Genomic DNA, 22,055 nt, shown 5'->3' with positions numbered 1-22,055 from the left:
CGAGTGCCGCTGGCTGGAGGGATGGGGGCAGAGGGGGAGAGGTAACCCAAAAACCAAGGGGCTCCCCCCCCCAGCAGCCTGGGGCCGGGAGCCGGCAGGCACGGCGCGTTGCTGGCGTGGTTTGAGCGCGGGGCTCGCGGTGCTTTGCGGGTTTCATAAATCCCGGGTTCCCCGAGCGAGGAGGTTTTGTAACTGGCGGCGGCAGCGAGCCAAATCCCCGGGCTGGGGGTTGTGTCTTCTGCTCCCGCTCGGGGCGAGGGAGAGGCGGCCGTGCCGAGCGGTTTCGGACCAAAGGAGGTGAATTTGGGGCTCCGTGCGTGTGGTGGGGAGAGCCCAGCTGCAACGCATCGGGGCGCTGGGGGCGTGTTGGAGGTACCGGTCACCTGGGGTGGGGGCGTGGGCAGAAGATGGGGTTCATCTGTGCTGGCTGGGCATCAGAGGGGTGAAGCAGGCTGTGGGCAGGCCCGGTGGGAACCAGCCCGGCTTTGTAAGTGAGAGCAAAGCGCAATTAAAGAGCAGCCGGGCTGGGCAGGCCGGCAGGGCACCGCGGCGGCTCCTCTTCTTCCCCACGGGGCCGGGCTGGGTTCGGCTCCCGGCCGCGGGTGGTGGGAGCCCGCGCTGGCCCCCGGGAAGCCGTGAGAAGAAGGCAAGGGCTGGCCTTCGCACCAGCGGGGCCCTAAATTCCTTCGGAGAATCTCATGGGGGCAGCAGAGCGAGCGGAGGCTCTGGAAATAGATCTCTTTCCAGCTGCCGATGACTCGCGTTAATTAATTAAAGCCTCGCAAGCTTGGGCCTGTAAATACGCAGTGTCGAGGGCGCCAGGCTCAGCTCGCTCTTTGCTCATGCACTAATTACCCTGCTCCGAGGCCAGGAGCTAGCGCAACCCGAATTTGGGCTTGTAGCCACGTGGGTGGGCAGGGAGCGCTGCTGCGGGACGGGACGGGACAGACCAGCCGCCCCGTAACCATCCCCACAGCCTCCAGCCATACCTGGCCTCTCCCCAGGACAGTGGGCACGCAGGCAGCGTCCCCTCCATGCCATGCCGTGCTGGGGGTGCTCCCCCCTCGGTGCCTTTCTGCGGGGGGAAAGGCTCCAGCGCCCACCCTGGTGGGAGCCCCAGCAAGCGGGGCCCTGCTCGCTTCCCACGGGAGGTCGAGGAGAGCACAGCCCCCGGGGAACCCGCTCACTGCTCGCCCTGCTGCCCCACAGAGGTCGCCCTGCCTGCAGCGAGGTGGAGAGAGCAGCACCCCCGCTAACCCAGGGGTTAGGACCTGACCCGGGGGACCGTGTGCTCCGTACCCCCCATCCCGGGATAAGACCAAACAGCATCTCTGCCGTGCGGGCAGTGCTGCTGCTCCAGCCTGCCTCCTGCGCCCTCCTGCTCCCTCCTGCAGCGCTCCGGCTCCGGCCGGGTCCATCCAGGCTGCGCCGGGCAGGGCTGCAGCGAGCCCGGTGCGCGGGCGTCCGACTTCCGTGGGGTGGGCGGAGAGGCGAGGCGAGGCGAGGCGAGGCGTGGAGACGCTCGGGTTTTGCTCAGGGACAGGAGGAAATGGCAATTAGCTGCTGGAGCGTGCAGGCGCGGCGGGAGGGAGGCCGGGAGCGCAGGAGGAGGTGGGTAGCGTCTCCGCTCTGCTCGGGGGCCCCCGGGTTGTCGGGGGTCCCTCACGCTGTCCAGGTTAAGAGTTTGTGATGGGGACAAGGGCGATGGGGGCAGGCACCGTGCCCGCAGGAGCCCCCAGAGGTGTTATGTCGGCTCTGCCCCCCCCCCCCCCCCCCCAAAATTTCTCATGCACAGGTGAGGTCCGGGCGGTGAGGAGCAGTTTCCGTGCGGGGCCGACCCTCATCCCCGAGTGATCCTCCAAAAATCGCTCTCCAGCACCGCCCACCTGGCACCCAGCCCGGCCGCGGGCGCAGCTGCGGGATGCGGGGCCGGTGGGGGGACGGACTCTTGTCCCCCACGGGACTGGGGCCGGAGCGGAGAGGGGGGACCGAGCGGCGCCCGATGGCACCGTGCCGGCACCAGGTGCTGCGCGGCTTGGTAAACACGGGCCAGCAACCGCGGGAGGCTCGGTGGGGCGAGGCGGGAGCCGGCGTACGCAGGTACGGCACCTCCGCCTCCCGCTCCAGCTGACTTCCCGCTGCCCTAGATGCGACCTGCTGATTACGGCCCCGTGCTCGGGCTTCGTGCTTTCGGCGAGCCGCCGTGACGGAGGAGAGGAGGGAGGGCTCGGCTGGGCGCTCCGGCAGCCGAAATCTTGCGAAAGAAAGCAAACGCAGGCCTGGACCTGGCAGCTCCTGCCCGTGGGGAGGAGCTGCAGAAGCCGCCCAGCACACGAAGGCTCTGCACGGGGCCTTAGGGTACCCAGCCCCTGCCTGCGCTTCCAAAAACGAGCTCCCGCCGCGGGTGAACGCAGACCGCGTGGAGAGGCACGTGCCGGCGGGAGGGAGAAGGGGCGGCACGGCGCTGTGCGGCACGGCGCAGTGTGGCCCAGCACCATGTGGCGCGGTGCACCAGGGCATGGCACGACGTGGCACGGCACGGCGCCACGCAGCACGGCACGATGAGGCACGGCGAGCGTGGGCACCGCACAACGTGGCACGGCGCAAACTGGCAGCCGGCGCACACGGGGCCGGACGCCGCAGACCCCAAGGGGGTCTCCCTCCGGCGAAGCCCCCAGCCCCCCAGTAACCCGTCCCGAGCACACCGGGGGGGCACCCCCGTCCCCAAGCCGGCCGTGGCGGTGCCGGAGGCCGCGTCCCCCCCCCCCCCCCACCTCGGCGCACGCTTTGGAGACTTTGCCCCTCTCCGCGCCACGCCGGGCGCGGTGCCCAGCCGGGCGCGCAGGCAGGGTCGGGGCGGCCTCGGGGAGGGGATGCGGCGGGGGGAGGACGAAGGGGACGGTCCCGGTGCCTCTCGCTCGGGCTCCCGGAGCGGGGCAGAGCCCGGTGTCGCTGCCCCCGGGCCCGGTACCGGCGGGGCGCAGCGCAGCCGGCAGGGGGCGGCGCGGGGCGGCGCGGCACGGCACGGCACGGCACGGCGCGGCACGGCCCACGGCGGGGCTGCGCGCAGCGACCTGCGCCGGGCGGCTCGCCCCGAGCCGAGCCGAGCCGAGCGGAGCCGTGCCGAGCCCCTGGGAGCCGAGCCGCAGGCAAGAGACGGGGCCGGGGCCAGCCGAGCGCACCGCGGGGCCGGGCGCGGGGTGCGGGTGCTGGGTGCGGGGCGCTGCGTGCGCGCGCCGCGCGCCGTTGGGGTGCGGGGTGCTGGTGCCTCCCCCGTACGCGCAAAGGGGGTTTTGGGGTGCCGGCTGTGGGTCGGGCTGGCCCGCGTGCGGGGAGGGGGGTGGTGGGGATTTGGGGGGCTGGGAGCGCGGCCGGCACCGGCAGGGCTGGGGGGGCTGCGCCCGTGGGCAGGGTGCTGGGCAGGAGGAGGGGGCTGGGACCTGCTTGGGGGCGGGAGGGCAGGGTCTGAGGTGCTGTGGGGCGCCCCACAGAGGAGCTGGGGGCGGGGGCGGTGGGTGGGTGCTGGGAGAGACGCCTGGGGGGGAGCCGGAGCAGAGCCCTGGGGAGGGGGGGGCTCTGGTGCAGGTGGGGATTTGGGGGTGAAAAGGGCTGGAGGGGGGGGGTAGGGACGTGTGGAGGGGGGGTGTAGACGCAGGTGCCCGGCTTTGGGGACAGTTTGGGGGCTGGGGGATCTGGTTAGGGGCGACAGGGGGACGTGCTTGGGGGGCGAGGTGACGGGGGTCAGGGCTGCAGCAGGCAGGGCACCAGCTGGGGGGGGGGTTGGTGCAGCCCCCCATGACAGCAGGCCTGGGGGTCGCGGCTGTGCCGGGGGCTGCCGGCGGTGCTGGGGAGGCTGAGAGCTACCTGGGGCCCCAGGGGAGCCGTGCAACCCTCCCTCGGGATGCAGGGGGCTGTGGGGTTGGGGCTGTGCCGGGGTGGGTGTGCGGACGTGGGGGCAGGAGGGACCCGCCGTGCGGCCGGGACTGGGGTCTGGGCTCTCTCTGCCCTCCCCAGCGGTATCCCGGGTGGGCTGGCGGCTTGTGCACGGCCTTGACATCCCGGGGCTTGAAGCGGGAGGGGGAACCGTGAGAGGGATCTTCTGGTGCCAAGAAAAATCATCTCCGAAGACAAAGAGACTGCCCAAAATGGATGAGGAGCGCAGATTCCCCCAGAGGCAGGGAAATTATTAATAATAACGATGCCGGGGTTTGTGCTACTTGTGCTACCGCTGTGGGCTCCTGCTGCTTCTCCCGTCTCCACGGCGGGCGCTGGCTGGGCAGGATCCGGCCGTGCTCCCGGTGCTCAGCCCCTGCCCAGACCCCGTCCCCGCGGTGACGGTGACGCCGCTGCGGGTCCCCCGGGACGTGGCCTTGGCCGGGCCGGCGGTGCCCGGAGGGACGCGGGGCGGAGAGCTGCCCCCTGCGTGCTGTGATCTCTATCTTGGCTTTGGTTTTGTGTTGCAACCGGAGGGGGAAAAAAAAAAAAAAAAGCAACAAGGAAAATGAAACCCAACAAACCAACGCAACCCTTTCGGTTCCTGCAAGCGAGGGCTTTGTGGCGTCAGGCTTTTTCTTCCCCCCCCCCCCTACTCCCAGCCAACATCCATTTGAACCTTTCCCCGCTTTCCCCGCCAGGAATGCCGGAGCCGGGAGGTTTGTTGGGCAAACCTGGCAGGGATTTCGGGCCGAGAGCAGCCAGGTGCGCTCGGCGGGGCTGCCCACGGGAGCGTGCACGGCCGGCACCCGGGGGCCTGGGGGAGGCCGCGCCGTCCCTGCCCGCCCGGGGATTTCCCACCCCCCCGGGCTCGGCACGGCGTCGTGATGGGGCTTGCTGGGGAGCTGGGGTGGGTGAGAGGCTGGGGGGCTCTGCTGGGGGTCCCGGGGGGGTCCTGGTGCTTCAGGATGTTTGCTGGCCAGGTTGATCCAGCTGGGGGGCAGCTGCCAGCAGGAGGAAGGCTTTGGGGATCTTCACTGCCGATGCTTGGAGACCCAGGCTGTCCCAGCGTGTGCTCCCCTCGTGCTGAGAAGTTCCTGCTTGGACTGGGAATCTCTCCCCTCTTCCTGCTGCCGAGCCCATGCAAATACACACCGGGACTGGCTGGGAGGCGGCCGGGCTGGCTGCACGCAAACCGCTCTGGGAAAGGCCGAGGGAAAGCTCAGGGCTTCGTGCGCCGCGCGGGCTTTGGACCCGGAGCTAAAAAGGACATCGGCTCCGCTTTGACCCCGAAGCTGCAGCTTCCTCGGAAGGCAACCGAAGCAAACAAGCTGAGGTTGGTTAAGCTGGAACCAATAAAAACGCTGCTGTCATCTGGTTTTGCTGGACGTTTGGGAAAAGAAGAAGAAAAAAACAGTTTATCTTTGGGATAAATAAAACGGAGAGGGACAGGCTTGCGGTCAGAAGCCTTGAACTGGGGCGAGGCCAGCTTGGTCGGGCTCCAGCTGCCCCCGCAGCCTCTGATGTGCCCCAAAACCCCGCGGGCCCGGGAGCCCCCTCCCCGTGCCGGGCACCTCCTGCCCCGCGCTCGCCCGTGGGAACGGCGCCGTCGGCAGCACGCGGCTCTGAAACCCGAGAAGAAACTGGAAGGCAAAGCAGCTCTGAGCAAACACCCGCGCTAATTCATTGCCCCGCATTGTACGAGCCCAGCGGGACGAAACAAAGTGTGTCCACGGGGATGAACAAAACGGTCCCGAATTCACCAAAAAGCCCCAAAAACCCGAGCGAGGCTACGCCGGCGGCAACAGGCTCTGCAGCATCCCTTTAAATTTAGGGTTGGGGCTTTGGGTTGTTTTCTTTCTTTTTTTTTTTTCTTTTCTTTTTTTAATTGTTCCTGGGAGTCAAATTCTAAAATTATTCCGCTTATTCTGCCGTGGAAGCAACGTGCCTCGACCACAAATCCTTTTAAGGCTGAGCTGCAGATCGCATCCAGCCCCTTGCGACGAGCTGCGGTGTGCGAGCGAGGCGCCGCACGCCCCCTCGCTGGGAACCTCTGCTGTGGCATGGAGGGCCGGCCGTCTGTCTGTCTGTCTGTCCGGCCGGACGGCCGCGCTGTCTCAGCCTGCCACAGTGGGGAAAAAAAAGCACAGAAAAAAATGTTGATTTTTGGTGGTGATGTTCCCAGCGCTGCGTCTGCCTCCTCCTCCCAGCGCTTCCCCGTGCTGGTGCGGGGCGATGCTGAGGATGCAGGAGGTGGGATTGGGGCTGGCTTCGTTCACCCCGGGGCTGCCTTTCCCTCTTGTTCCCTGCAGAGCATCTCTGCAGCATCCCCAGGGCCCCGTGCCGAGGCACTGCACCCCACGTCCCCGTCCCGTACAGGGGAGGGCTGGCGGCAGGGGGAAGTCAGCGCCTGGCCGCGGCATCTCGGCGGTGTCTCGGCTCCCTTAGGGTTTGTTTCACTTCTCTGTCCCCTTGGCTCCTGCGGTGTCTCCGTGTCGGCCTGGGGCGCAGGCGCTCTGGGGATGCGGGGTTTGCTCGGGTACCCGCAGGGTGACGTGCCGGATGGGGGGCTCGCTGAGTTCCCAGTTGGGTTTTCTTTTTTTGGTGGGTTTGGATGGAAGTGTCAGGAGTGCCGCCGCCGTCCTTCGAACGTCTTATCCTGTGTCAAACCCGACCCGGCTGCGGGGAGGCAGGGGTTCTTGCTGGAAAGCAGGGAGGTGGGTGCTGTTCCCACCACGGGTCCTTCCCACCAGCATTTACGGCTCCCCAGGGCTGTGCTGGGGAGGGCTGAGCCCAGGGCTCTGCATGGTGGGGACTCAGATTTGGTAGAAAAATTCAGTTTTCCTTCTCTGCCCACCCCAGGCCGGGGGCGGCTTTCCCTGCCTGGCTTTGCTGTGAGCGTAACGCAGGGGGAACGGGGCCACGCTGCAGCAGGGGCTCGTTGGCTGTTGTTGCTCTCCTTCCCCTCTGCTGTGCCCAAATCCCTAATTTGGGGAAAGGAGCACTAGCTCGTGCTCTCGTGCATCTCCAGTGAAGCGCCTCGGGGTCGAGCTCGGTTTTGTTTAAAGAAGTCGACTAAAATAAATGCGGAGAAGAGCTGGCAGAAGGTCACTGCGCTCCTTCCCTCCCCGTCCCCAGCACCCAAACGCATCACAGATCCCATTTTCCCGGAGGACTTTTGGCAAGTTAGCATTTTTCTTGCTGCTGTTGACAAAATCCCGGCCGGTTGGGAAATGTCTGTCCTGCGGGTCACCTCCGGCTCCGGGACGCAGCCGCTGGGGCTGGTGTTTGGGGACGGTGCCGGGGGGACCCCGCTCAGCCCCGGCTGGGGGCCGTTTACTGCGAGCTGGTGCTGGACCCGCGGGTGATTTACAGCCTGCAAGTTGGGAAAAAGCCGAATTAAAGTTGCCTGGCAACCCTCATCCCAGCCGCCCTTGCCGGGCACCGCGGGATCTCGCAGGATTTCGCAGCCTCTCTCAAACCAAGGGGCTGCCGGGGACGCGCTCGCGGCTCCTTGCTTCTGCCGGGCTTCCCTCGCTCGTCCCCACGCCTGCAGCTGCGGGACTCCAAGGTGTTTGCCGTCCTGCAGAGCGCGGATTTGGGATGCTGGCAGCTGGGGGAGGCTCTGGACGGAGGCTCTGTGGTGCCCCGCGTGCTCTCCCTGCCTCGTCCCCGCGCTCTGGGCTCAACGCATGGGCAGCTTCTGCAGGAGCCGGGTGGGATGGGGGTGTTGTGTGCCTGGGGTTGTCCGGACGTGTGAAGGCTGAGCCCAGGTTGGGCCACCTTAAAACACCATGGTGTGACAGACACAGCCTGCTGCTGGCTCCTGCCGTCCTGCTTTGAATTTGGGGAAAGCTGTTTTGCAAGCCCATGACCCGGAGAGAACCAATGGAGCTCCTCACTGCGAGCAGGAGGTGAGCATCGTGTGCCTGTGGGAGCGCACGATGCTCGGGGAGGAGGGCTCATCCCGACGGCGTTTCCAGCCTCTTCTCATGCACAGGGAAGTTTTGGGTCCCACGAGCTGCCCCATACCTGCACGTCTGCCCCGCCAGCTCCATCAGGAGGAGGCAGCACCCATCCCAGGCAGGATGAGGCCACCGAGGCCTGCAGAAGCCCCATGGGGTCTCCTCGGCCAGACCCCAAAGCTCTCCACATGCCTATGGAGCTGCTCGATTTGGGCATTTTAAGTAGCCGAGGACCGGGCCGGCTCGTCTGGGTGTGCTGTGCAGAGCGGAGGCTGGCCCAGCCACGCTCCAGCCGTGACCCAGTAAACCCAGTCCGACCTGACCGGTGCTGGCTGGCGGTGACACCCTGCTCCTCCTCCAGCGCTGCCCGGCAGCTGGGGACGTTTTTGGGGTCCCCCTGCCCGCGTTGTCCCCATGCCAGGCACAGGGAGCGCAGCTGATGCCCGACCTCCATCCTCACCAGCACCGGAGCATCCCAGTGGTGCTGGGTGGTTTTCCTCTCAAATCCCAGGTTTCAGCAGAGCTGCCGCCGCCTTCTCTCTCCCTTTTGTCTCCCTCCCGTGGAGAAATCTCTCCGTGGCGTTTCTCCTCCTGGCTCTTCCCCTTTTCTGATGAGAAAGCTGTGCTGGAGCAAGCAAACCAGCCGCGTGCGTCCTGTGATCCTGAGCTCTCTTGCCCCTGGCACGGAGCCTGGGCTCGGGTCTTGCTTTGCGGGGAGCAGCGGGGCCGGGGGGGGCCTGGCGTGGTGATCTGAGAGGGGCCAGGGATGCTCTCAGTTCTCTCCTGCTCCTTCCCCCATCCCGAGGTGTTAAAAAAAAACACTAAAATAAATAAAAAAGAGCAGCTCGAGACAGCCCTTCCCTTTGAGTAAAACATTAACCGGCCCTTAGAGCAAAGCGATTAATTTCCTTCAGGACAAAGTTAACACCAGATCTGGGGCGAAGGAGCCTTTGCACATGGGTGCAGCCGCTGGGCTGGAACAGCCCCGTGCCCCCGGCCCGACCCGGGCCCTGCCTGGAGCCCTCGCGGCGCTGGCGCAGGTTAAAGTCCGCGGGTGCTGCGTGAGCGGGGGCAGGAGGCTGGGGGGGCACCCAGCAAAGGTCAGGGCTTGTTTGCGGGCAGGAGACGTGGTCTGGCTGCGGGCAGCCCGTGTGGCCGTGCTGCTTTCGTTCGTGGTGTCCTCCTGGCTGGGAGGAGGTTTGGGGACCCGCAGGCGCCGCGCGTCCCCTCCGCAGCCCAGGTGACGTGGGTTTGCGCAGGGCTCGATGCACTTCTCCGGTCCTTGATTGTGGCAGCTGCAGCGAGGTGGCTGCTGGAGCCTGTCCCCATTGCCATGTGTCCTTTTGGATGCCCCCGTGCCCCCCTGCAACCCCGTTTGCCCCCCAAACCGCTCACTCTCAGTGCCCTGCTGCAGCACGGCCTCCCTGGGGCGCAGGGGTTATGTGAACAGGGGATGCTCTGCGCCCTCCTGGCCCTGTGCAGGGCTGAAGCCCCCCTGCCAGCTCTGGGGTAATACCGAGGTGCTGGAGCCGCCCCGGGGAGGGAAATCCTGCTCCCCACTGCAGGATCCAGGACCATGCTGGCTGGAAAAGGCAGCCTCTTGCATCTCCTCCTGGGCCCTTCTGGTTCTTGCCTTGTTTTGCTTTTCCCTCCCCTCCGTCTGAAGCCCGGCCGGTGAGGTATTTGCTTTAGGGAAACCGTCTGCAGCGAGCGTGTTTGAACAGCTTTGCTAGAGGGCCAGGTATTTGGTTTATCTATAAGAAAACCCTAAGCAAACATATTAGTGCCGGCTGCTTTACGGGGAGGTCTCCCGTTTGGAGATACCCCGTGGTCTCTGTCCTCGCCGGCACCCCCAAGGCCAGCAGGCAGCTGTGGGGTGCCGGGGGGTCCCTTGGTGAAATGGGGTGCCCCTTTCTCTGGGCTCACTTCCCAACCAGGATGGAGGTGCTGCTCCTCGCTGGCTGTTTGACAGGATCCCCGGTCCCGTCCTCCCTCACTGTCTCTCCCCATCCTCCCGTCCGGCCCCACTCCAGCCCGCTTGCAGTTTTGTTTCCCCGGGGACAGGACGGTGGTTTCCCCGTGTGGCTCGGCTCGGCTCGGCTCGCTATCTCCCCGCGGTGGTTTCACACCTCCTGCCCAGGCCAGCTGAGGTGGGATGTGGGGGAGCGGCAGCGTTTTTGGCCAGGGTTTTTTGCTTCCTGGCTGGGAGCTGAGGCTGATGCTGAGCTTCAAGGCAGCTTTTGATGAAAGGGAAACTGAAATGTAGTGGAAAAACACTGGGGGGAAAACAACCTTCTCATTTGGAAAGACTTGATGGAGGAGCCAAATGGCTTCGGATCACTTCTCCCTTGCTCTGCGCTGCACGTGCCTGGAGCATCCTTCCCCAGCCTTTTGTCCTTACGATCTCAGGCCGACTTTCTGTGTTTTTGGGGCTTCCTTTACTTTCTGCCAACTCCTCTCACCGCCCCGGGGCTCCTGGATTTGGGGAAGGGGCAGAGCCCTTTGGCTTTTGGGGCGCACCAGCTGCCGCGCCGCCCACCTGCCCCTGCCTGGGGACAGCCTGGGGACAGTCCCCATGGGGTAGCTGCCGGCCAGGTGGTGCTGGGGGCCTTTGGGGCACTTCTGCTTCTGCACCTGGTGCGGAGACGTGCGGTCTCATGACACGCTTGCGTCCCCGGCCACAGGACCGTAGCATCCTCTGCCACTCCCCCTCACTGCGCCTTCACCCCTGTGCACGCCGCTGGGGCTGGGTGTCCCCAAATCCCTATGGCTGGCAGCACCCCTGACCCCCGCTCTGCATTTCAGGAGGGTCCTGGGGAGCCCGTCCTCAGCAGTGGCTCTGCCGGGCCCCCCCAGCCCGGGGGCCACCCTCGCCGGGGGCCAGGGAAGATGCTCGGGGGCACGGTGAGGGTCCTGACTGCCCTCCTGGTGGCTGCGGTCATGGGCTACCCGTCCCGGCGCTCCGCCACCGACCTGGATGCCACCCCCAGGACGACGGTCACCTTTGACGGTAAGGGGGTGCAGGGTGGGTGCCGGGAGCTTCCTCACCCCTGGGAGCAGCGGGGTTGGGGCAGGCGAGCAAGCAGGTGCTGGGAGGGAAAACAGGAAGGAAGCTCAGTCTGCTTTCAAGTGCTTTGCGGCGAAAACCGCTTTGAGACTTTCCCCTGTGACCCTGGGTCCCCCCAACCTGGGGGTCCTGGCCGTGTGCCCCCCCCCCCCAGAGCCCCCTTTTCTCTCCCAGAGCTGTCAGGGGTGCGGCGGTTCAGCGGGCGCAGCCTGAACTACACCACGCTGCTGCTGGAGGACGAGCGGGGCATCCTCTACGTGGGGGCCCGGGGGGCCATCTTCGCCCTCAACGCCAGCAACGTGGCCGACGGCTCGCACCGCACGGTGAGCGCGGCCCCGTCCCCAAGCAGCCTCCGAACGGGGAGAGAGGCTTTGAGCCTCCGTCAGAGCCTCCCCCGTGCCACGGGGGGTGGTTTGTGAGGTGATGGCTCCTTTTCCCCCGCAGATCCATTGGGAAGCATCCCCGGAGAAGCAGCTGGACTGCCTGCAGAAGGGCAAAAACAACAAGGTACGGCCAGCGCCGGGCAGCGGGGAGGCCACCGCGGCGTCACCGGCCGGTGACTGGCATCCTCCTCCCCTCCACAGACCGAGTGCTTCAACCACGTGCGGTTCCTGCAGAGGCTGAACAGCACGCATCTCTACACCTGCGGCACCTACGCCTTCCACCCGCTCTGTGCTGCCATTGTGAGTCCTCCCGTCCCCATCCCCGTCCCCTCCTGGGGCGCAGCGACCCCGTGTCGGGGTGCGTGGCTTCGGGGTGGCGGCGCCCCGGCGCAGTCGCCGTCACGCAGACGCCGCCAGTCCCCACCCCGGCGCTGGGGCTGGACTCTGACCCCGCAGCGGGGTGGTGCTGGGGACGTGTGGGGACACGGGGGGGGGACAGAGGGGTGGGACGTGCTCGTGTTGGGGGTCTCTGAGAGCCACGCTGCGCATCCCTGAGGGTGTCAGCGGCATGGCGTGTCCCCGAGCTGCTCCGAGGCTGCCGTGGGATGGTGACGGTGGCAGTTCTGACTCATCCTCCCCTCCCCGGGAATTTCCTGGGCTGGGGTCCCTACGTGGCTGTGTCTCAGGGCGCTTGGCAGGAGGGTGCCGTGTCCCCCGGTCCTTCCACCCCTGCAAGGCAGCTCCTCTGTGACTCAGCCGCCCTTTGCCCCTGTCCCTCCCGCAGCCGAGGGACGGAGGGGCGCAGGGACACGGTGCACGTCCCCATGTCCCCAGCTGCCCGTGGCACTACAAGCCCCAGCTGTGCCGTGCCTGTTCCCACGGCCGTGCTGCCCGTCTGGTTTGTCCCCAGCCGCTGACGGAGCTGCCACGCTGCTTGGCCCCGTCATTATTTGCAGGGCTTTGAACTGCAAACCCCAAAGAAAATAACTCCTGCGGTGACACACCGACGTCGCCACGGCCTCGGGGGGGACCCAGCCCAGCCGGGCAGCGGCCACTTGGCCAGGCTGGGGCTTGCTGGGGATGGTGCCAGGCGCTTGTGTGGGGTTTTTTTGGGAGGCTCATCCTGCCCGGGGCGGGGGGACACGTATGTGGGCATTGCTGATGGTGCCGCCTGTCCCCCAGGACGCCGACAGGTTCACGCTGCCTGCCCGCTTGGAGGAAGGCAAGGAGAAGTGCCCCTACGACCCCTCCCGCGGCTACACCGGCCTCATCGTGGGTAAGCGGCACCGTACCCACACGGGACACTCCTGCACGTGGACGTGGTGGCTTTTGGGGCTGTCCCTGGTGTGCGGTGGTGGCCGTGCTGATGGGTGCGTGCTCCACACAGATGGTGGCTTGTACACGGCCACACGCTATGAGTTTCGGAGCCTTCCCGACATCCGGAGGAATCTGCACCAGCAGCCGCTGAAGATGGAGGAGTCCCCCCTGCACTGGCTGAACGGTAAGGCTGTCCCTGTCCCTGTCCCCTCGGACTGGTGGCACTGGTGCATGGGGATTGCTCCGGGTGCTTGTCCGGAGTGGTTTCCTGCAAGGGGAAACTGAGGCAGGGAGGGACGTTGGGGACCTGGTGGGCCCCCAGTTGCCACCTCCCACTCTGCGTCCCCCAGATGCTGACTTTGTGGCCTCTGTGCTGGTCCGGGAGAGCAAGGACAGCCCCGTGGGCGACGATGACAAAATCTACTACTTTTTCACGGAGCGGGCGGGCGAGGAGACCACCTCCTTCTTCGACAAGAGCCAGGTGGCCCGCGTGGCTCGGGTGGCCCGCGTGTGCAAGGTAGGGGTGGCCCTGGGGAGCAGGGTGCTGCTCCTCCTGCTGCAGGGGCTCTGAGCTTGCACCTGGGGGGAAACTGAGGCACGGGCAGAGCAGAAAACACCCGCCAACATCCTCAACTTGCCTTTCAGAGCGACGTGGGGGGGAAAAAGATCCTGCAGCGCAAGTGGACGTCCTTCATGAAGGCCCGCCTGGTGTGCTACATCCCCTACTACGAGGTGCTGCGCAGTGTCTGCAGCCTGGACGGGGGCAGCTGGGCCAGCACCGTCTTCTACGCCGCCTTCACCCTCTCTGCACAGTGGTGAGCGGGGCTGGGTGGGCGTGGGGATGGATGGAAAAAAAAAATATGGGAGAGCCCAGGCTGACGCGGAGCTGTGCGCCCAGGAGGACCATGGAGGCGTCGGCCGTGTGCCGCTACAACATCTCCGAGGTGCAGCGCGCCTTCGAGGGCCCCTACATGGAGTACCAGGACTCCTCTCGCAAGTGGTCCCGCTACGACGGCGCGGTGCCAGAGCCCCGGCCCGGCTCCGTGAGTGCCGGGGGAGGTCGTGGGTTTGGGGGGGCGTGGGCGGGCGAGCCCCCCGCTGACGGCTGTGTGTGTCCCCCCCCCTCCCCGGGCAGTGCATCACGGACGGCTCCCGCAGGAGGGGCTTCAACTCCTCGCAGGACCTGCCCAACGGCGTGCTGGACTTCGTCAAACTGCACCCGCTGATGTTCGAGGAGGTGCAGCCGGCGGGCGGCGAGCCGCTGCTGGTGAAGAGGAGCGTGGCCTACAGCCGCCTGGCTGTGGACCGCGTGCGGGCCCTCGACGGGCGCTCCTACGACGTGCTCTTCATGGGGACGGGTGAGTGCGGGACGTGGGACGGGTCCCTGAGGAGCACCGGGGACGGGGTCTCGTGTCCCCTGACCGCCCGGCTCTGCAGGGGACGGCTGGCTCCACAAGGCCCTGGTGCTGGACTCCGGCGTCCACATCATCGAGGAGGTGCAGGTGTTTGGGGAGCCGCAGCCCGTGGAGACCCTGGTGGTCTCCCACAAGCAGGTGAGGGGTGGCAATGGGGCTGGGGGCTCGTGGGGGGCGACCTATTGCCCTGTGTGGGGCGATGCTGCGAGCTTGGCCCTTTTCACCCCAGAGGAGCCTGTACGTGGGGGCAGCCAGCGGGGTCCTGCAGGTGCCCCTGGCCTCCTGCGCCAGGTACACCTCCTGCTACGACTGCATCCTCGCCCGGGACCCCTACTGCGCCTGGGACGGCCGGGCTTGCCTTGACACGGCCTCCAGGGACAGGTAGGGCCAGCCGTCAGTGTGCCCATCGCCCCGGTGGTTTTGGGGCTGTGCAGGCCCCGGGGTGCTGAACGCCCCTGTCCCGCAGCACGGGGCTGGTGCAGGACGTGCAGGGCGGCAACGCGGGATGCCGGAGCAGCTCCGGGCGCAGTGAGTCCACGCATGGGGGGGGCTTCAAGGGGTGCTGGGCGGCTGGGGGGGATCCCCGGCACCGTTGCGACGGGGTGTGTGCCCCCGTAGGCTTCCCGCCGTGGAAGAACCGGACGGTGCTGCGCGGGGACGACGTGCTGCTGCCCTGCGACCAGCGCTCCAACCTGGCGCGGGCCGTGTGGCTGCTGAACGGCAGCGAGGTGCCGGGCGCGGGGCAGGAGCGGCTGCGTGTGGGGGTGGACGGGCTGCTGGTGACCGACACGCTGCCGGAGCACGGCGGCGAGTACCGCTGCTACGGCGAGGAGCGGGGCCTGCGGACGCTGCTGGCCGCTTACAGCCTCACCGTGCTGCCCGAGCTGCCCCGCGCCGCCGCCGCCGCCACCGCCGGGCCGCACACCGCCTCCCAGGTGGCCGGGGACGCCAAGGTGGTCTACGTCTCAACCATCGTGGTGCTGGTGGTGCTGTGCGCCGTGCTGGGCATCGTCCTGCTCTACGTGTCCTGCCTGGAGAAGCGCAAGGGCAAGTACGTCCTCGGGGAGCCGCGGCCCGCCAACGCCGAGCTGCAGACGGTGTCGGCCAGCTGCCTCCGCAAGGGCCGCGAGGAGGGGGAGGAGGACGAGGAGGAGCTCGCCTACCCCGACGGCTGCTTGCGCATCATCCCCGGCGAGGCGCCCACGGCCGCCACCTCCCCGGTCAAGGAGCTGCCGGCGGTCGTTCCCCCGCCGCCGCTGCCGCCGCCGCTGCCGCTGCCGGCCGAGCTGACCAACGGGGTGGGCGCCCTGCCCAGCGTCCTGCGCAAGATGAACGGCAACAGCTACATGCTGCTGCAGCAGGACGAGCCGCTGGCCTCGCCGCTGTGCAGCGCCTCCTTCACCGAGGAGCTCAGCAAGATCCTGGAGAAGAGGAAGCACACGCAGCTGGTGGAGAAGCTGGACGAGAGCTCCGTGTAGGGGCCGGGGGGGACCCGCTGCGGGACCCTCCTCCCCTCCGGCCCCTTCTCCCACCCCCTGCCAGCAGTGTTATGAGACTCAGGCGAAACTACCTCCGGGACCGCAGCATTGGGCCGGGCCCAGGCTCGTCGGTTCCTTTGGCTTTTCATTCACTTTTAAGACTTGATGTACAAAAAAAAAAAAAACAATGGAAAAGGAGGAAAAAAAAGCCCAGAGAAGAATCTATTTAAATTTGAAACCTTTATTTAAGTACAAAAACCCACTGATGGCGGTCACAAGCTGGAGGCAGGAGCTGGCGCCTGGCTGAAGGTGGACGCGGGGGCGGGAGGGGAGGGAGAGTTTCTGTCCGTCTGTCTGTCCAGGCCAGAGACCGTGTCCCAGACGTGAGGATGCAACTCGCCCCATCGGGCAGCCCCAGCCCTGGGTGCCTGGGAGCCGGACGGCTGCTGAGAGGTGGGTGCTGAGTGGGGATGGGGGTACAGGGGGCCTGCGGTGCTGTGGGGGCCACCAGCCCCTGCCCACTGCCACATCTGCTCCCCCAGGGCTCACTCTCCCAGCAGGACGCTCGGCGAGGGACGGTGGGGAAGAGGAGGAGGAAGAGGAGGAGGAGAGCTACCCGTGCCCACCCCGAGGAGGGATCAGTAGCGCTGGGTGAGATGCAGGATGGGTGCTGTGGGGAGGTGGCACTGCAGCTGGGGGGGCCTGACGCTGACAGCGCTCTGCCCACTCCCCGCAGGGCGCTACTGGCAGCACAGAAAGGACGTGGTGGCAGGCAGCGGGACGCTGGCAGCGAGGTTGTCCTCTGTGCCCAAGGGTCGTGTGTGCTGCCCGGCTTGTCCCTGTCCTTGCTCTGCAGTGTGGGAAGGCACCGGCACTGCTCCTGTGTCCTCGCCTTGCACAGCCCGGAGGTGGCACATTTCAGCCCTCCCATGTGGCATGACGGATGTCTGGGGGGTGTCGGGCACTGCCCTGTCCCCCGTGGCACAGAGATGCCCCCTCGGTGGTCCCTTGCGCACCAAGGAGGATCCTTGCACCAGGGCCTGCCTCCTGTAGGGCCTCTGGCTCTTCATGGCACTACCAGGGGCAGCCACCAGCCCTGAATCCCCAAATCCCACACCAACTACTTCTGCGCCTGCCTGCTTCGTGTCCCAGCGAGGTGACACTGGAGGACAAACCTGGGCTGGGGTGGTGGTCCTTGCTCATACCCCCCAAGCATTACCCAGAGATCATCCCCCTCCCTGCTGGGCTGGACACCAGCCCTCTCCTGCCTCTTCCCTCTTTGCTGTGAAGAGGGGGGTGACAAAATCGACCCCCTACGCCCCTAAGGGGGCATCACCCTCCCTGCCTGCTCCCCCTGGCACGGCCCCGGGGCAATAAATGTGATGGCTCTGTCTGGAGGTGTCTCTGCAGGGACACGGGGAGCGATGCACACAGCACGGTGGGGGGGATCAAGGCTTTATTGGGGGGGTGTCAGGCGGGGACCCCGCACGAGGAGGGCAGGGGGCTTGTTGGTGAGCGGGTGCCACTGGCCCTGCACGCTGGGGTTATCGGTGTGGAAGGGCTTGCGGATGCGCATGATGCCCAGACCGGACTGGCAGGCCAGCTTGGTGGCGAGCTGGGCGATCTCCTCGCTCGTCTTGTTGGCGATGAGCTCCTCCCGCACCGTCCCGTTCACTGCGGCACAACGGGGGGGTACAACAGGGGGGTGAGACCGGGGTGTCCCCTGTGTCCCCCCTTATCGTGTGTGTGTGTGTCCCTTCCTTCTGTAACCCCCTCCCTCTGGTGTCTGCCCCCATTTCCCCCCCTCCCCATACCCTTCTCTTCCTGGTGACCCCCTCCCCAGTTCCCCCTCCCCTCCCATTGCCCCCCCGCCCAGTCCCCCCTCCCCTCCCCTCCCAGTCACCCCCCAGCTCCCCCCCTCCCCTTCTCCCAGTGCCCCCCCGCCCAGTCCCCCCTCCCCTCCCAGTCACCCCCCAGCTACCCCCCCAGTGCCCCCCCTCCCCATACCCTTCTCCCACTTCCCCCCCTCCCCATACCCTTCTCCCACTTCCCCCTCCCAGTGTCTGCCCCCCCCAGTGTCCCCCCCCAGTTCCCCCTCCCAGTGCCCCCACCCCAGCCGCCCCCCCAGTCCCCCTCTCCTCCCAGTGCCCCCCCCAGTTCCCCCCCCCGGTTCCCCCCCCCACTCACGGTACTCCGCCAGCAGCACGGGCGCGGGCCCCCCGCCGGGCCGCACGTACAGCACCACCTCGGGGTGCCTCCGGGCGAACTCCGCCGCCGCCTCCTCCACGAACTGCCTGCGGGGCGCCCCCCACCACCCCCCGAAAAATCCTCAGGGGTCAACGATCACCGCCACCCCCCCCCCCCCCAAAAAAAAAAAAAAAAAACAACAACCGCCCGGTACCGGCGGCTCCCCGTCCCTACCTGGCCCCGCGGGCGTCGGGCGCGGCGGGGCTGAAGACGAGCTGCAGGCGCTGCAGCTGCCGCACGGAGCGGCCCAGGCCGCTGCCCAGCACGGCCGCCAAGAAGCGGCTGGGAGCCCCGCGGCCCGTCATGGCGCCTCCCGGTGCCCCGGAAGCGGGGACCAGGAGGAGGAAGGAGGCGGGACGCGAAATGGCGGCGCCCCTGGGGCTCCGCGTGGGGGGCGCGGCTTGAGCGGCCCCGGGGTACCGGGGATCGGGGCTGGAGGGGGGGGGTTACCGGGGGGGGGGGGGGGGGATGGCGGCGGTGCCGCTGCGGCCCTGCAGAGCCGCCGCCGGTTTCTTGCTGCTGCGGAGCCGCGGGGCGTCCCCCGGGGCTGGGGGGGCGGTGGTGGTGGAGGAGGCGGCGGGGCGGCTGAGCCAGCGGCGCTACAAGAAGGCCGTGCTGCCCGAGCCCGGCGGCACCGCGCCCGCCGTGTCCGTCACCGAGATCCGGCGGTACCTCCGCGAGCAGGGGGTCCCCTTCCAGGATGGCTACAGCTGCCTGCACGCCCCCAGCCTCTTCGCCCCGGGCCCCGCCGGGCCGCCCTTCACGCTTTTCATCGACAAGACGACGGGCGGCTTCCTCTGCACCGCCACGCTGGCCGAGGGCACCTGGCAGGACCTGCAGGCCGCCGTGGAGCTGCGCCACCGTGGGCTCCCCCCGCCAGGCCCCGGGGAGGCAGAGGAGGAGGAGGAGGAGGAGGTGGAAGCCAGGAGGGCGCGGGAGGACGCCCGGCGCATCTGGGAGCGGGCGCTGCCGCTCTGGGAGCTGCTGGACGAAGAGGAGAGCCATGCCACCAAGGCGGCGTTCGGCATCGCCCAGCTGGCGGACGCCACCCTGAAGCGTTTCGGGGTGCGGTACCTGCGGGCCGCCAGGGCGCTCGTCTTCCCCTGGTTCGGCCCCCGCGACGGGGCGCTGCGGGGGCTGAAGCTGGTGGGCACGCAGGGACAGGGGAACGCCACGACCACCACGGAGGAGACGTTCCCCCGCTTCGACGCCTACCACAACCTCTTCGGGCTGCCCCTGATCGGGCGCCGGGACACCGAGGTGGTGCTGACGGGGCGGGAGCTCGACGCCCTGGCCTTGCACCAGGCCACCGGGGTGCCCAGCCTGGCCCTGCCGCGGGGTGCCGCCTGCCTGCCCCCGGCCCTGCTGCCCTACCTGGAGCAGTTCAAGCGCGTCACGCTGTGGCTGGGCGAGGACCTGCGCTCCTGGGAGGCCGCCAAGCTCTTCGCCCGCAAGCTGAGCGTCAAGCGCTGCTCCCTGGTGCGCCCCGGCGACCTCCAGCCCCGGCCTCTGGAGGCGTTGAACCGGGGGCTGAACCTCACCAAGATCCTGCGCGCTGCCCTGCCCGCCGGCCACAAGTCCATCGTCTCCTTCAGGCAGCTGCGCGAGGAGGTCTTCGGGGAGCTGGCCAACAGCGAGCAGGTGGCCGGCGTCAAGTGGGCGCGCTTCCCCGAGCTCAACAAGCTCCTCAAGGGGCACCGCAAAGGCGAGCTCACCGTCTTCACAGGTGAGGGGCCGCAGGATGGGGCACGCAGGGCTCAGCCAGCCCCAAACCCCAGCTGCTCGCAGCCGTGGGGATGCACGAGGTGCTGGGGTGATGTGCGAGCACCCAGGCATGGGATGCTGCTTGTTCCTGGTGGAAACGCCGGGCTTGGGTTGCTCTTGGCTGTACCCTGGTGTCTTTTTCTTCAAATACCCTCCCGAGTGATCAGCACGGGTTGCGTCTTCTCCCCCAGCTCACTTCCCCCTTTCCCCCAGGCCCAACGGGCAGCGGGAAGACGACGTTCATCAGCGAGTACGCGCTGGACCTGTGCACGCAGGGGGTGTGCACGCTGTGGGGCAGCTTCGAGATCAACAACATCCGCCTGGCCAAGATCATGCTGACCCAGTTTGCGGCGCGACGCCTGGAGGACCAGTTGGAGCTGTACGACGAGTGGGCCGACCGCTTCGAGGAGCTGCCACTCTACTTCATGACCTTCCATGGCCAGCAGAACATCAAGTACGGCCCCGTTCCTTTGTTCCCTTCTAGGGCTTGCTCTCTTGTGTGCTTGTGGGGTGAGGGGACACGTGGGGCGGGGCATGCTGTGGCTGTCACGGCTGTGTGGCAGTGTCCCTGCTGTCACCAGGGCTGTCCTGGCTTTCCTCTGGGGTGGGGTGGAGAGAGGGGACCTGGCCCTGCCAGCTCTGCATCTCCCCGTGCCTGGCTCGGTGTCCGTGTCCTCAGTAACCCTGGTGTCCCCCACACAGGACGGTTATCGACACCATGAAGCACGCTGTCTACATGTACGACATCACCCACGTGGTCGTGGACAACTTGCAGTTCATGATGGGGCATGAGCAGCTCTCAGCAGACAGGTAACACTTCTCTGGGAGTTATAACACCAACTGGGTGTCCTGTTGGGGTCCCATCCAGCACAACAGCCCCCTTTTGGGGTGGTTGCTGCCCCATGGAGTGACAGCACCCATGGGAGTGTGGGGCTGCCCCTGATGTGTCCTCTGTGTCCCCCCGCAGGCTCGCAGCCCAGGATTTCATCATCGGTGCCTTCCGCAAGTTCGCCACGGACAACACGTGCCACATCACGCTGATCATCCACCCCCGCAAGGAGGACGACGAGAAGGAGCTGCAGACCGCCTCCATCTTCGGCTCTGCCAAGGTGCCTCCTCCTGGCCCTCAGGCAGGGACGGGGTGGTGGCATCGGCACGCTGCGTGCCGTCACCGGGGGCCCCAAACGTGCCGTGGTGGAGCAGGGTGTCCCTGTCACCTGCTGGGGGTGTGCGGAGTCCTGCTTCGTGCAGGCTTCGGTGGGGTGCAGCTGATTGATGCTAATTGGCTGTGAGTGGGATGGGGGATGAGTTACCACGTGAAGCAGCACGGAGGGTGCTGGGTTTGCCCTCCGAGCACCCATTTTCCTGCTGCCCTGTGCCCTGGTGTGATCCAGGCCGGGCACTTGGGGCCCGCAGCAGCTCGCCGGCGAGGTCACCTGGGGTGTGACCAACACCCAAGGCAGGGCTGGGTGTTGGGGTGCCCCTTCCCCAAGCAGCACCCCCTGGAGATGTTTTCTTCCCGCAGGCCAGCCAGGAGGCCGACAACGTCCTCATCCTGCAGGACCGCAAGCTGACGACGGGCCCTGGGAAGCGGTACCTGCAGGTGTCCAAGAACCGCTTCGACGGGGACGTGGGCGTCTTCCCCCTGGAGTTCAGCAAGGCCTCGCTCACGTTCTCCTCCACCTCTAGCAAGAACAAGGCCAAGCTGAAGAAGATGAAGGAGGAGAAGGCGCCTTCATCCAAGAAGGATCCGGATGGAGGTGCGGGAGGCTCCGGCAAGCCCTGAGTCCAGTGATTGCCTTCCCTGGCCCACCAGGAGGGATGGGGCTGCTGTTGGGGCTCACCGGGAGCAGCGGCGCCATGCGCCCGTGTTCTGTCCTCCTGTGCGAAGCAGCCCTGTGGCTGCTGGCCCCGTTGCCCTGGGGCATGTGAGAGGAGCAGGAGAAAGCACCTGGAATTTGGGGTCTCTGGACCCAGGGCAGGTCCTTAAATTGCTGCTAAAGCAGGGCCAAATGCTTGGGGCCACGGTCCAGGTTCGCCTCCTGCTACGTGCTGTGGGGCTTCTGCAGCTCTGCTGGGTCCGGCCCCTGCCTGGGGTCACCCCAATACCCTCTTCCCGTGGGGTATCACCAGCATCACAACCTCAGGGAGCAGCCCCTGGGGCCCCTCGGGGCATTTCATGGCAAAATACTGTGACGTGGCCCGTCCCCGCTGCGGTGGGGAGCCCGTGGTGGGCTCTGGGTCCGACCCTTCTGGTTTTATTAAAGCAGAAACGTTGAGTGCTGTTCCTGTACCTTGTCCTTTGCTGCCTGGGACCGGGGAGGGGGTGTCCTTACGCTCTGACCCATCCCAAATCCCCCACCTCCAGGCCCTATAGCCCTGTTTCTCCCTGTGGGTGCGGGTCAGGCGCATGTCCTGGGTTCGGGGTCTGGGGTTTGTGTTCCAGCCCTACGGGAGGACGGTGCCATGGGGCCATGTTGCCCCAC

At 67.0% G+C, this 22,055-nt stretch overlaps 3 protein-coding genes across 5 annotated transcripts; 2 read left to right on the top strand and 1 right to left on the bottom strand.

Annotated features, from left to right (window-relative positions):
- The first annotated feature begins 212 nt into the window (after positions 1-212).
- On the top strand, positions 213-15,783 carry SEMA4G (semaphorin 4G). 3 transcript variants are annotated; one of them, XM_040562866.1, is made up of 15 exons: positions 213-372; positions 10,704-10,908; positions 11,140-11,288; positions 11,410-11,472; positions 11,550-11,648; positions 12,531-12,624; positions 12,736-12,849; positions 13,016-13,182; positions 13,311-13,480; positions 13,564-13,708; positions 13,801-14,023; positions 14,103-14,218; positions 14,310-14,461; positions 14,547-14,608; positions 14,699-15,783. In XM_040562866.1, the coding sequence occupies exons 2-15, from the start codon at positions 10,788-10,790 to the stop codon at positions 15,556-15,558; spliced, it is 2,535 nt and encodes an 844-aa protein (XP_040418800.1). In that variant the 5' UTR covers positions 213-372; positions 10,704-10,787; the 3' UTR covers positions 15,559-15,783. The 3 variants fall into 3 exon arrangements, with proteins under 3 accessions (XP_040418800.1, XP_040418799.1, XP_040418798.1); XM_040562865.1 differs by lacking the exon at positions 213-372 and adding an exon at positions 1,591-1,611; XM_040562864.1 differs by lacking the exon at positions 213-372 and adding an exon at positions 3,033-3,149.
- Positions 15,784-16,998: 1,215 nt separating this feature from the next.
- MRPL43 (mitochondrial ribosomal protein L43) lies at positions 16,999-18,163 on the bottom strand. Its single transcript, XM_040562870.1, has 3 exons — positions 17,980-18,163; positions 17,746-17,852; positions 16,999-17,232 (listed from the first exon to the last, which is right to left on the bottom strand). Exons 1-3 carry the CDS (start codon positions 18,108-18,110, stop codon positions 17,015-17,017), a joined length of 456 nt encoding a protein of 151 aa, XP_040418804.1. The 5' UTR covers positions 18,111-18,163; the 3' UTR covers positions 16,999-17,014.
- An 88-nt stretch (positions 18,164-18,251) lies between these two features.
- Positions 18,252-21,853, top strand: TWNK (twinkle mtDNA helicase). Its single transcript, XM_040562868.1, has 5 exons — positions 18,252-19,531; positions 19,783-20,023; positions 20,272-20,379; positions 20,537-20,678; positions 21,095-21,853. The coding sequence occupies exons 1-5, from the start codon at positions 18,274-18,276 to the stop codon at positions 21,353-21,355; spliced, it is 2,010 nt and encodes a 669-aa protein (XP_040418802.1). The 5' UTR covers positions 18,252-18,273; the 3' UTR covers positions 21,356-21,853.
- The last annotated feature ends 202 nt before the right edge of the window (positions 21,854-22,055 follow it).

The sequence above is a fragment of the Cygnus olor genome, chromosome 7 (assembly GCF_009769625.2).
Source record: "Cygnus olor isolate bCygOlo1 chromosome 7, bCygOlo1.pri.v2, whole genome shotgun sequence".
In the NCBI taxonomy this organism is placed as follows: domain Eukaryota; kingdom Metazoa; phylum Chordata; class Aves; order Anseriformes; family Anatidae; genus Cygnus; species Cygnus olor.
The sequence above is the reverse complement of the archived record's forward strand: the minus strand, read 5'-3'. Positions and strand labels throughout refer to the sequence as shown.